We start from the raw sequence: 13815 nt of genomic DNA, 5'->3' as shown, positions 1-13815 counted from the left end.
TGGCGGTGGTGCCAGTGAAAATATAAATAACCTTATTAAAACTTTCAGCTTGGATGGATTAATTACAGGATGGAGGAAGTTTGAGATTGATGAGATACTGATACTATTCTCTCATAGGACTGAGTGGTCTGTTGCTTATAAATCAGACATCACTTTTATATCTAAAATTCATCACTGAGGTAGGAAGCACATGATAAATTGGTGCCCTGGGACAATTAGTACGTATTTCAACAGCTGGGCTACATCAAAGGCTTCCATTGCTGACTCTCAAGCTTACACAGTACCGGTATGTAAATCTTTTTGGTGTTCTATTTTTCCCCTCCCCGATCCTTTGTAGTCTACATTCATCACAACTCCCTTCCCCTTGAAAAAGTGTGGCTGGCTGGGACAATGGCTATGGGTGTTGGCTCTCACTGCAGAATCCTTTACACCAACCCCTTCTGAGAATGTTGGGGCAACTTATTTTTGCAGTGCCCAGTCAGAAAACTGCAAATTCCTTGTGAAAGCTTCAAAACTCCTATGTGAAAAACCTGGTTAAACTGTAAGCCTAAACTATCTATTTTACAGGTCAAAGTACTCAGCAAGTATAAGAGGAATGTGCAAAAAGGGCAATTTAACACCTCTTGGAGTCAGCCACTTGACTTCTGAACATGAACTCAGCTTTTCATGTGACTCTTTACTGTGCTTTATGACTTTAGAAGAGACACACAGTCCTTCCACACAGACAGCTTTAAGTCATGATGTCTCCTTTATTGATATCAAAGATAAAAAGGAGCAAAATGCATTCAGAAGAATCATACAAAGGTGAGTATATAAAAATACATTACTACATTGCACATGTTGCAGTGGACAAAAAAAACAACAACTTTGCATATATAGTGCCCTTCAATTTAAGAGGGGAAAAGAGCAGTTTAAGCTTCTTTAATGAGTGTCTTAAAACTACTAATTTAGAAATGAGCTATTAATTATTCTACAGCTTATGTTTTTATTTTTTAATAGACAAACTCCTGGGTGCTGTACAGGAGGTTTTTGTGCCAGTGGTTTTCCCAATAAAGATCTAGTATGGCCCCAGACTCGGTTGTACTCATTCAAAATGCTGCTGACCGAGAATTCTGAGATGTTGATTTACAGTGCTAGAACAGAGTCAAAGTGAACAAAGCAAAACTCTTAGCATTTATGGTTTAGAAAGGATGTTAAAATTTTCAACCTTTTTAGAAGGGGGAAAAACACCTCCCAGAAATATTATTTGTTGCTTCTTTGTGCCACTCAGTTTCCAACTCTGAACAGTTCCCTTTATGCTCATTAGCTTCAGTTTATACATTTACCTGCTCTTATTTGTCTTATAGGTTCTTATCCAGCAGAGAGACTGATCTGGTCTGTCTCTGGTTTCAGGTTGAAACTGATGCCAGGGAAAGAAAGTCAGTGTAGAAGCAGGCCTGAGTAGGGCTGAGATGACCTATAACAACAGTTGCAAAGAAGAGCCCCTACAGCTGCAGAGAAGTCAAAGGTGCTTGCTTTTCATTTTTTAAAGTTATTTTATACTTGTTCACTGCTCCACAATCATCATGCATTATTAAAATGTCAATGGGAAATTAGTTATTAACATGAATTCATTTAAGACGTCGTCATAATATTTTGAAAGACAATAATTCATTCCCATATAATCTCTGCTGCACTTTGTTTGGCACAGAGGTTACCTCTAAAAAAACTGCTTTACAGTAGAGGCTCGTGTTCTTGGTGTGGCTAAAGTCAGACTTCCCCCCCACTTAAATCTCCTCATAAGCAAGTACTGGAAAACAACAGACCATGTTGTCCTGTGCTGCCAGCTCATTCACAGCAGAAAACGGTAGACACACCAGCAATGCCTGCTTTCAGGTATGGACTCAACACTTCTGTTAAATATGATTCTTAAAACATGAAAACTTTGCAGTTTAAATTAATGCAAAACTATAAAACATCTTTATAATATACAGTCACAACTTACTAAACATCTCCTATAATTGTTAAAACAGGCTGTGTTGTGGTCATAATTGGTATTATAGCAACTGATTGATACACTTTGAAATCTCTCATTTTTAAAAGTAGCATTCAATAGGCTGTATGTATTGACTTTTATCTAATCACTTTTTGTGTGGATTAAACAATACAGCATGTTAAACACCCATTCAAAGATTGTGTGGTTATTTTGTTTGTGGTTTCTTCTGTTAAATACAATAGCTTAATATCATGGGCCTTAGCCTTCAACACAGTCACCATATTCCTAGTACAGAGACATTAGTTCAAATTGTCATCTTTGAGTAAGTTCTACCACAGTATCACAACCCTTAATCAGTTCAGACTTACCACTGTGGAAAATACAAATTAATTGTTTTTCTATCCATGCTCCTCCCCCACCACAGAGTAACTTGACTGTAGTGGTTTGGCTTAGAGAACGCTCCATTTGATTATTTCCTTACAGCCTTTCTTTCACATCCAGGGCTCCCATCCTTCCCAAACTCTGCCAAGGAGATTGGGGTCTGTTGCTTGATCTAGAAGGCATCTCACTTGGATTTCTTCCGAAAGTCCATCCTCTGGTTCTTTGGCTCGGATGTTGTGATCTCTGCTTCCTTGAGCTACAGCTACATATTCCTTGTAGGCAGGTGATTTCTCATGGCCCAGTCGTAATTCATCACTGAAAAAAAGAAAACTCTGAAAATCTAGACCTTGTTTTTTTAATTTTTAAAGGAGAGCTTTAAGGCCTAATCCTATGAGGTAGTGAGCATTCTTGACTCAATAGGTGTTTAGAGTGCTTAGCAAGTCAAGATCAGGTCCTTAAAATGAGTGATCTCAGGCTCTTCCCTCATCTGTGAGCATTTACTATGAACATCTTCAGCTTGAGCTCAAGTCTGTGAGATTTTCAAAGGGTATGTCTACACTGCATCTGGGAGTGAGCTTCCCAGACTGGGTCCACAGACTTGTGTTAATGGGGATCGCACTAGTATGCTAAAAGTAGCTGTGTAGACAGTGCTTTGACAATGCAGCTTGGGTTCTGAAAGCTGCCCCGGCTTCTGAGCTGCACCGTTAAAGCACTATCTACACAACTACTTTAGCAAGTCACAAGTCTGTGAACCCAGTCTGGGAGGCTAGGTCCCAGATACCCAGAATTTCTATAAGCCTCTCAATCAAACTGCAACTTGTATTGTACTGTTTCTCCCCTCCCTCACCTGCCAAGTGCTCATCTGAAAAAAGGCAGCCTCGTCAATGGAGGCCAGAGCAGAAAACAGTTACTCATTCCGTCACACAGCAACCTAAAGGCAATCAAACCTGTTACTGCCATAGCTCTCCTGGGTGATACAAATTGCACCTTCCTATTCAGCCATTTTAAAAGTATTTGTATAATTTTAAACAAGCTTTTCATTCATTGCACCAACCCAAAATGAATTTAAAAAGGAAGGGATTAATTGAATTTTAAAGACTAAAATAGTGTGGATTTCTAGCTTGAGCCAATCTTGACGGAGCTGATTAAATCTCAGTAGGCCATCACATTCCTAGGCAATTTAACAAATTTTTTTGGAAACTATCTAATTTAGTTGTATGCCTCCCTTACAGTTGCCTCAACATTCCTGCTAGACTACTGGTTTTTATTAAAAACAAATAAAAACAAAAACAAAAAACAAAAAAAGAGTCCATTCAAATTTCATCTCTACCCCCAAAGCTTTATGAAGAGCAACAGCTTGTGAGGGGTGGGAAATAACTAGGCTTGCATGGTGTGGCCACACATGCTGCCAAGAAAAATAAATGCCCAGGAGTAAAGAGGAAAACTGAGCTGGAACAAGGACACTCAGGAGATAAAGGGTAGTTTGGCTAGTAAGTTGGTTCTGACAGCTTTTGTACATCAAAACAATTCACTCTGCCAAGAAGCAAAATGATTAAATTGCCCCCTTGTCTTCCTTTTCTGCCATTAAGTCTGAAGGTAACAAGTCCCTGACTCTTTCAATTGCAAAGGTTCTTATTAAAGGACTTGGAAATCCAAGGGAGAGACTGTCTTACCAGGTGAGTACTGCTGGATTGGCACCTGCCAGCTTTCTTTTGGCACAGTTCACTTTCTGCAAGGGATACCAGTTTATTTCAGCTGTGTTTACTTCCTTAGACCATGTGCCGCCTTTTTTCAACTGCTTCAATTCAAAATTCTAATGAGAGAAAATATTTTTCTTCATTTATCATAAATTAGACAAACAACCATACTCTTAAACCTCTCCTACATTCTCACAGCCACCCACATCCTCAGGAACTAGTCAGGAAAGAAAGTGGAGGGCAGGATATTTAGCGGAAATTTACTCCTGCCTGTGACTTAAGTTACTTTGCAACTGAAAATATGACAAACATTTGTATTTCTGCAGATTCAGCAAAGTGGATGAATGCTAACCTGAACATAGGAAAGCACATCTTCTTAAGCTCTACTTTGATCTGCTTGAGTGAAATCTCAAAATGTTGTTGCCTCTAAAACTAAGGAATAATTTATTGCACATAATTACATCATTTTAGCAAATTCTGTACAGTTAAAGGTAGTCTGAAAATACTTAAACTTTTAATTCAGTAACTGGTTTCACAAGTATTTTCATAAACAACACATTGTATGAAATGCATGGTGTCATGTTTGTACATGAAACTAAGTTGCGCTGCTTATCATGTGACAAATTGAAAATACTGTCTTTATACTACATAGGGTGATAGCATGAATCACCATAAAGATTTGAAGATCTTAAGATCACTCATTCAATACAGAAATGAAACTAAATAACACAAATTAGAAATGGATAAAAGCTATCCCTCCGTCCAGTCCTTCTCTTACCCCTATAAGAAATCAGTGTCTTATTTTACATGTTTCAAGAACTTGGCTTCTGCCAGTATCTCTGAAAGATTATTCCCCAGCTCAATAAAGCTGCTGATAAAGATAAAAGGGAAACGTAGGTTGACTATCAGGAAAGGCTTCCTTGTTTTATCACGAAAAATGATCAAGTAACAAAGGCAAAACTAATTAACTTTAGGCTTTGTTCATGAATAGAAAGGCAAAAAGGAAAGACAAAGACAAAAATCTACCTGCCAGTCTAAGGAAGGTTCTTTTACAAACACGTCCATAGTGCTGACCAAGAGGTCTGGCTCTGTGCGGTAGGCTCTTAGGGAATGTACCATCACACTATAAATGAGACCTGATTCTTTCATTGGCAACATCAGATTAATGAACTGGCGAGTTAGACGAAAAGGCATCAACTCTGGCACTTGCAGAAACTACAGAAGAACAAGGAAAAAGTGAAACCCATGAATTAAGAAACCTGAAACTAAAGGATTACAAAGATATGTCTTCTGCATGAACCTTAAAACATTGCTGGCTACTGAACTGAAAATAACGTGGAGCCCACTGAAACCAGATTGCCCTTGGGTTAAAGTTATGGCTATGAATATTTGTCAATAACTACTGTTTGAAAGCATGGATGAGCAAGGCCTTCTGATTTTCGGAAAGCATCAAATACTGATACCAATATTAAAAAAATACTTTGCTTTTCACAGAGCTGTAGAATGTATCAACCTGTTAGCATCAGCCAAGTTATCTGGAAAAAGATTCTAATGATAACTAGAATCATTTGCTTAACTTCTGGTGTCAAGTATGAGAAATCATCAAATTCAGCACAAATAAAATACTTTTACATACTTTAACTTCAATACAAAATATAAAGTAATTGGCTGACTGTCAGCCCCCAAGACACCCGATAGAGTAGTCAACAGAAAAGGATCAGAGGAAACATACTTGCGTCGCTGAACCAAATGCATGTCCAAAGTCTATTCCCACCATGCCGCCTGTCTCCATATTAATCATGAAGTTGAACAGATGTCTGTCTCCAATACCAAGAATCCAATGGCTGATGCACATCAGTGCGTGAGAGCTGGCAAAATGGGATCGCAGAGATAGAAAGGCCTCAGGAGCTGTACTCATCTTAACAAATGCTCTCCTTAACAAAAACAAAAGTCAGATATTGTGAAACAAACATTGATATTACTTTTGTAATCAATGCACAGTAACTGTCAGTGTACTCACCTTAAAAGGTCTCCTGGAACACTGGTTTCCCTGTTTCTGAAAGACAGGACTGTTTCTGTACGATTAGCTCTACTGCAAGTCAACAACAAAATGCACCAGTTATTGAAACTGTACAATGAGAAGATATAACACTCTTAAGAGAAAAAGTCCTTACATCAAAGCACTAACATTTTGTTGAACGCTGGAACTGTACCAATCACAAGGAGTGTTTCCTCAAATTCAGAGGAACAAAGATGATAAAATGTTGTTTGTTCCTAGGAAGATCGAAAAGATCTATTTTCCAGGCAGCTGTTCCCAAAGTGAAATCTTCTAATTTATCAATTCAATACAGTAGAAATCAGGGAGAAAATAAAATAGATAGAATAAGCTTAGTCCAACATTTTGAAGTTCTCTGTGAAGCAGAGTTACCATTTTCCACCCAGCTGCGCTGAAATCCCAGGCTTGGGGGCAGACAAAATGGCGGGGTGTGCTGGCGTGGGGATCCTGGGCTTCCAGGCTCTCTGCTCCCTGTCAGCCTACTAGATGGGCTGTCAAGGAGGCAGATGGAAAACTGGCAGGAAACAAGTCAGGATTTTGTTGGAATCCTACCTGGTTTCTGGCAGAATTTCATCAAAATCAACACGGTCCCGGGAACATTTTGGTTTAGATGATTCAGCAAATTCCACCAAAAATGTGTTGTCGATATTTCTTACCAACTGTTTTTCTGAAAATTACGTTAACTGTGAGACCTACCTGTACATAGTCTTATAGCGTGCAATGCCATTCTCCTTCCCAGCCATCTTGGACAGCCAGTCACTGTACATGATACGAGGTCCTTTTCGGCTGTGGACGAACAAAAGGATGAGTGATTTATCTATATTTTTGTGCGCGCAAAATGCAAAAGAATAACAAAACACAGTAAACCAGAGTGAAGTGCAAATATTTTGCAATCAAGTCCATACAAAGCAAATATTAGACACAGGCCTTCACCAACCACAGGGCTCTTTGACTTAGTGCATTCTGTTGAACTGTTTTTTTCAATAGGAACAGCAAGGGCCTTGAGAAGGAAGTGAGAGAGAGCATGAATTGATCCGAAAGCAGCCTTGAAAAGAAGTGTCTTGAAAATTTAGTAACTCATGCAAAAATCCATTTGACCACTTTTTACCACGCTAATTGATGATAGAGAAAAACCTGAATGATATTTTATTCACCTGCAGCAAGTGGAATTTTGCCAGGTTATTCTAAACAGGGAACATACAGTGTCGGAATCTGCACTACAGTAAAGAGAAAGCATATAGTGGAAAGATTCAAATTTTCCATACCCTCAGTTTCACCCTGTGGAGAAACTGAAAAGATTCTAGTAAGTGTTGGAATACATCAAGGCTCAGCCCCTTTTTGTTGCTTGGTGCTTGATGGGCTTACAGAAAACATTCGGAGTGGCATCCTGGTGCATGCTTTGTGCAGATGACATAGTGCTCATGGGAGAGAGCAAAAAAGATTTAGAGAGATAGAAGTGTGTACTTAAAAGAAATGGCATGAAAAAAATCAGGAGAAATATGACCTGTACATTTTTGGAATATAATGGAAAGATTCAAATTTTCCATACAGCTGCTCTGTGCTTCTCATAGTTAGTAACAAGATAAGGAGGGTCAGGGCAAGTCAATATCTGAATAAGAGGCCTTTAAATGAATGCTTAATTGCTGCAGGAAGTTGTGCTGTGGTTCAGTAGGTGGCATTTTCTCAGTACTGGGAGGAAGAAAAGACTGTGCTTAAAGGCCTACCATAAGGCTTCCTGTCTGACATTGGGCAAGTTAGGTCACTTCTGTGCATCAGTTTCCCCCATCTATAAAAAATGGGGGTAAGATTAATACTTCCCTATATCATAAGGGTGTTTAGATGCCTAATTTAATGTTTGTAAGGGCTTGGAGAGCCTCAGATGGAAGTTGTTACGAGGCACAATTATCACTGTTATTGAACCTATTACCCACACTGGTGCCTAAGGGCCACTGTGTGCTGTTGAAGGTTCTGTCTTTGTAAAAAGAATATGTAAAGCTGAGATTCAGACCTGTTGTAGCTTAATGCAGGTCTCATCATATTTTTTCATAAGGGAGAAGAGTGCTACTTTAGCTGCCCTGGCCAATTGCCTACTCACATAATTCCAGTTTGCCTGCTTAAATTGCTCCTGCGGTTTCTTTTTTTTTTTCTTCCTGTATATCAGGTGTAATGTTGCTGTGTGCTGTTAAACAGCTGTGTGTTCCACCAAAGGTATGAATGCTTTTTTAGTAAATGATGAAGTGATGTGTATACATAACCCCCCTTACTTTCTTAGCATATAGAGGATATTCTGAGGTTAATTAATGGTTTGGAGGTCTTTGTTGTTCTCAGATGAAATCTTCTAGTAAAAGTATTAGTATCCAGACTGATCTCAACAATGACTTTAGTTCTATCGTGAGTCTTTGCCAGTCTATATATTTCTCTCTCACCCTCCTTCATTTCAAAGTCATTAAAAGATGTAAGTGGAAATATGTTAATCAATGAGAACCAGATTAAGGAAGAGTGAAGAAATTACTTGGCAAGGCTCATGAATGAAAAGAATCCAAGGGAACCAAGCTATATATAAAATCAACTCAGGGCCTGGTGGCATCAGTCCTAGAAGTTGTTGCAGAAGTATTGAGGAACATGAAAAAGAAAGCTCTCAGCCCCGACCGCATACCAGCAGAAGTATGGAAGCACCTGGGGCAAGCAGACATGAACATATTGACACTGTTTAATTTCACCATGAAGACTAAAAAGCTGCCTGGAGAAAGAGCACATTAGTACCAATATTTAAGAGAAAAAGAGACATACAAGACTGTGGTAACTACGACAGCATTAAACTCAGGATGCACACAATGAAGATCAGGTTGGAGTCATGCCAGGCAAGTCAACAATGGATGCTACCTTTGCATTAAGACTGCCTGTGGAAAAATATAGAGAAAAGAGAAAAACTCTGCACATGGTATTCATCGATCTTGAGAAGGCTTAAGACCATGTTCTGAGAGAAATCAGCTCTCAGATCTGTAGGAGAATGAAACTGATACCTGAAGACTACATCAGACTTGTCCAGGACATGTACAAGGGTGCTGTTACCTGTTAGAAGGCCCTGTGGAGAAACTGAAAAGATTCTAGTAAGTGTTGGAATACATCAAGGCTCAGCCCCTTTTTGTTGCTTGGTGCTTGATGGGCTTACAGAAAACATTCGGAGTGGCATCCTGGTGCATGCTTTGTGCAGATGACGTTGTGCTCATGGGAGAGAGCAAAAAAGATGGAGAGAGATAGAAGTGTGTACTTAAAAGAAATGGCATGAAAAAAATCAGGAGAAATATGACCTGTACATTTGATGTATATTTGCAGGAAGGCAATGAGACTAAGTCTGGGGGATCAGCCACTACCAAAGATACAGAAGCTCAAGTACTTAGATTCAATAGTACAGGATGAAGGTAAATTCAATGATGAACTTACAAGCAACACTGGAAAGGGATGGACTAAGTGGAGAGAAGCGAGCAGAATGATCTGTAATAGGAGAACACCTATCAAATTGAAAAATAACGTAAGATTTGTAAGATGGTAATTAGAGCTGTCTTTTTGTATGGCTCCAAACACTGGGCACTGAGGAAGAGACAGGAGCAGATCTGCAATATAATGGAAATGAAACCATTAAGATGAATGCTTGATATTGCAAGGATGGACTATGTTTGGAATGAATGAAGTAGGGGAAGTGTGACGGTATCATCAATTATAGAAAAGCTGAGGAAATCCAAGCTTGTATGGTTTGGGTATGTGAAAAGATGATCAGAAGAATATATAAGAAATTGGGTGTTAAATTTAAAAACGGAGGGTAAGAGAAGGGTTGGAAGACCCAAAACTAGTTGAATAGATGTCATACAAGACTATTTGATTAGCTGTGGACTTACCAAGGAACTGTTTCAAGACAGACTGGAATGGAAAAGCCAGACTCGAAGAGCTGACACATTTAGATGGGACGAACGGTAGAAGAAGATGATTAGTATCCAGGCTGCATGGTGTGTCTACTTTGCAGAAAGCAAAGCAAAGAAATTCCAAATCCTCCTATAATTATTTTGGGTTTTTTTCCCCCTCTCTTAAACTGAAGTTTAGTCAGTGGGAATTCTCATCAGTATTTCCTTTGGGAATGCTGCTGTTCCCTCAGCCAAGTGTGGAAATAATTAATAAACTGTATTTACAAGAATAAAATAGGCTTATGTTTTAAATTATAAAACAGTTTTCACAAAGACACAAACATACATTTCTATGTACTTACCCTACATATTAGGATTCTCTCTTTTTTGCACATTGTGATCCCTCTCCCACAACTTTCCCACCACCCAGAATGGGATTTACATGACCCCTTTCTCACGCAAGGTACAAGCCCATCCCAAAGCAATGAGCTAGGTGCTGGTAATGCAGAGACTTTGTAGGCAAACTCAGTAGTTCTTACATGCTCAGTAATTACTCCACCACCCACTTGGAAAATGGAGAAAGAATCTTTTCACAGCTCTCATTTCTATTGGAAAAGTGCTAAAGGATTGTTAACTTGGTTTTGTACAAACAGAAGACAGGCAGAAAGGAGCACAGTTAAATGTCTCAACTGAAGAACACAACCAGTAATGCAACTGATGTGTCAAACTGGATGCGAGCCTTGGTGTGAGACTTGATTCCACAACCCTGTTTCAAAAACAAAAGAGCTTGCAAATCAATCATGCCAATATCTAGATAAATCTAAACAAAACTGTGTAATGGGAACAAAGCAGTTAGTTAAAGTTATTCCTAAAGCCTCACAAAGATAATAGAGATTGAAAAATTAGAATTCATCTGATTCTACAAATGTTCATCCTTTGAAAGCCAACAGCCAGGAGATAGAAAACTAGAATTTCTAAAATCCACTCGTCATGCAAAGGCAACATTTCTTTTAAACTCAGATAGACTTTTATTTCATGTAGTTATAGGCAATATCCTCAATTACTGACTCATTGCTGAACACACAGTTCTAAGTAGCTCTCTCTCCTTGCTGACCTAAGTCCACTTCCTGCTTGTTCAAAGCAAGAGATCAAAATCCTTCACTTGTAAAATCATAATCTGTTGATAAGGAAATAATGATGATAACGTCATAGAGGATTACAAACTCCCTGTTTATGGATATGGATGACAGGTACAATGGTACTCATTAAAAAGCTGCCAATACTAATTTGGGTCAGGAAGTACTAAAGAGACTTCTGGCTTACAAATACTTTATTTATTTATTTAACACATTAAGCCTATGGTGTAAAATAACAGAATTTGAGAAAGAGCCCAGTAATAGTTATTTCTATTCATGTGGGCAGTTAAAACCAGCATCACCTGTGATAGTCATCTTTTTCCTCTTCAGACATGCTTTCCATAAGGAAATTCTTTAAGGTACAGGTATTTTCCAACCACTCAATCAGCCCTAATCTGAAACAAAAGAAATCATGTGTGGGAACAAAACCCTCAGAGTTTAATTGAAAAAGAGGAGCAATATAACTAGAAAGCAGCATGGTCCAGTTGATAGGTCACAAGACTGTAGGTTTTGTTCCTGACTCTGGTAAAGATCATTGTCTTGGGCAAGTCTCAAATTTTGTGCCTCAGTTTCCTTATCCTTAAAACAGGATCATAGGATTTACCCAACTTTGGGACATGCTGTGAGGTCTAAACTCAGGAAGTAATTTATAATTATAAACCCAAATATATTCAGAAAAATAATTGCCAGACATGGCACTTTTGACAAATTAAAAATATTATGTAAATGGTCTAAAAAAAGTTTCATATCATATAAAACAATTCCCAGAGCCAAGTGCCAAAAATTTTGCACCAGCATTTGGCACAAAGAAATCCCACCTCCCAGCACAAAGAAGCTATGTGACTTTTGATGTGAGGATTTTTATCCCTGAATGACAAGACCACAGAGTCCCTACCTGGTTGTCATGGGTATGACTTTGTAAGTTTTTATCTGCATGTTCCTTTGGCTGCAGGCAGCATCTTGGGAAAGGATAATATTCATGACATCAAAGAGCTCCTCGATGCGCTGGTCCTGCCGGAGATCTTCACCACCTTTGACAAGAAAGGGATGTTCCCGCTCGTCACTGCCTCGGATGTTTATACGTTTTGGTTTCCTGATAGACTCCATTACTTTTATCTTGAAGGGAGGGAAAAAAGCAAAACATTTTTGGCACAGGTGAGAGCATGCATTGCTGTAGCATCAGGGCTATCACTTAAACTCCTGGGCCTCTTGTTTTCCTGTGTACTGTTATGTTGTTCTTGCACCACTAGACTGCTTTATTTTTTACTAATTTAGAAAAGTGTAGATAAATCCATTGCCTCTGCAGAAAGCACCCAATTATCCATATAGAAAACACCGCAAACTAATATCAATGTGTATTTAATGATGTTATAATGGCCATCTAATTAATCCTTTGTGTACTGTTAGATATCTGTTTACACACTGCTTCCTTCCCCCGCAAAAACACTATACTGAGCCATGTTTTTACATTAGAAGCCAAAAGGGATATTGTCTTTAAAGTTGTTAGCATACCCGTTCATCAAATCCAGAGATTTTTGCATGGTATTCTGGCAATGGTTTACCTTTACCATCATACTGACCTGAAGTAAAAATAAAACAAAGAGGCATACAGTCTTCATTTAAATATTAAAATATTTAAAAATTAAACTTTAGTTGATGATGGCATGCATATTCAGCCTAATATTGCATCTTATTAAACTAGTAGTAAACTAAGATTTTAAAAGTGTATATTTAAACATACAGTATTTCATTTTGTCGTTCAGTGACGTATTATTTTTTCACCTATGCCATTCGATTTTGGAACTCATTGCTTTCAGAGGACAGATCTTTTTCAAACTAGAATGCAAATCCATTAGATCTTTGTTTAAAACCTGCTGGGATCAAGGGGTTAGAAGCAACATGAAAGTTCAATGATTTTTTTTTTTTTTTAAAGAAAAGACATTTTAAAATATCACAGCAGTAAATATAGCTAAATCTAGTCTTAAGAAGAAGAGACAGAAGAGATCCCTCCGATTACCAAATGCTTCCCCCTGCAATGGCAGGATACAGGGCCACAGAGAGGACGCATAAGGAATCAATTGAGAAGACTCTTGTTCTTAGCTAAAGAAGACTGGAACTTAAGGGTAACTACTATTCTTGTAAGAGTTCACTATCCATACTGAAATGGTAGCATACCAGGAATCTCCAGTTCGTTCCTCATGAATTCAGCTTTGAAGTCACTCATCCAAGGTGAGCATTCTTTCAGATTTCCAGGTTCTTTCTGGTCTTTCATTTTTGAAAGGAGAGAGAATGCAATTCTATTGAAGTCATCAGCCTTCATATCTAACAGCTTCGAGCCGCCTTTTCCAAAATGACTGCTAAAATCCTTCCCAAAGGTCTGAAGTTGAAATTAATTTATAGTAAAGGAATTAAAGTTCACTTCATACATAGCAAGATCACACTGTGCCTCAGAGGCACAGCACTGCATTTTAGAATGAAACTGATTCTCTAAGTGGGGATTTGTTTTTGGAATCCCTGGACGTAGTAATTAATTATTAAGACAAGTTCTCTCTAACATCTTATTTATACAAATAGCTGTAAGCAAATTATATTTTATTTGCCTATCATTTTATTAAACTGTCCATCTGATGCTTCTAAAGCATTAGGTTAGGAATAAGAGGCCAGAGTACCA

General features: G+C 38.4%; 1 protein-coding gene across 1 annotated transcript in view; it reads right to left on the bottom strand.

Annotated features, from left to right (window-relative positions):
* Positions 1–729: 729 nt before the first annotated feature.
* The window catches only part of PRKDC (protein kinase, DNA-activated, catalytic subunit), a 161204-nt gene continuing 148118 nt past the window's right edge, over positions 730–13815 (bottom strand). The window contains exons 77-86 of the mRNA XM_054017878.1: positions 13320–13521; positions 12657–12724; positions 12040–12260; positions 11447–11539; positions 6806–6895; positions 6074–6145; positions 5786–5987; positions 5080–5268; positions 4030–4169; positions 730–2671 (exon numbers count right to left, since the gene is read on the bottom strand). Coding sequence (XP_053873853.1) covers positions 2467–2671; positions 4030–4169; positions 5080–5268; positions 5786–5987; positions 6074–6145; positions 6806–6895; positions 11447–11539; positions 12040–12260; positions 12657–12724; positions 13320–13521 — 1482 coding nt within the window. The 3' untranslated portion in view covers positions 730–2466. The remainder of the gene's footprint in view (positions 2672–4029; positions 4170–5079; positions 5269–5785; positions 5988–6073; positions 6146–6805; positions 6896–11446; positions 11540–12039; positions 12261–12656; positions 12725–13319; positions 13522–13815) is intronic.

The sequence above is a fragment of the Malaclemys terrapin genome, chromosome 2 (genome assembly GCF_027887155.1).
Source record: "Malaclemys terrapin pileata isolate rMalTer1 chromosome 2, rMalTer1.hap1, whole genome shotgun sequence".
NCBI classification, from domain to species: domain Eukaryota; kingdom Metazoa; phylum Chordata; order Testudines; family Emydidae; genus Malaclemys; species Malaclemys terrapin.
The sequence above is the reverse complement of the archived record's forward strand: the minus strand, read 5'-3'. Positions and strand labels throughout refer to the sequence as shown.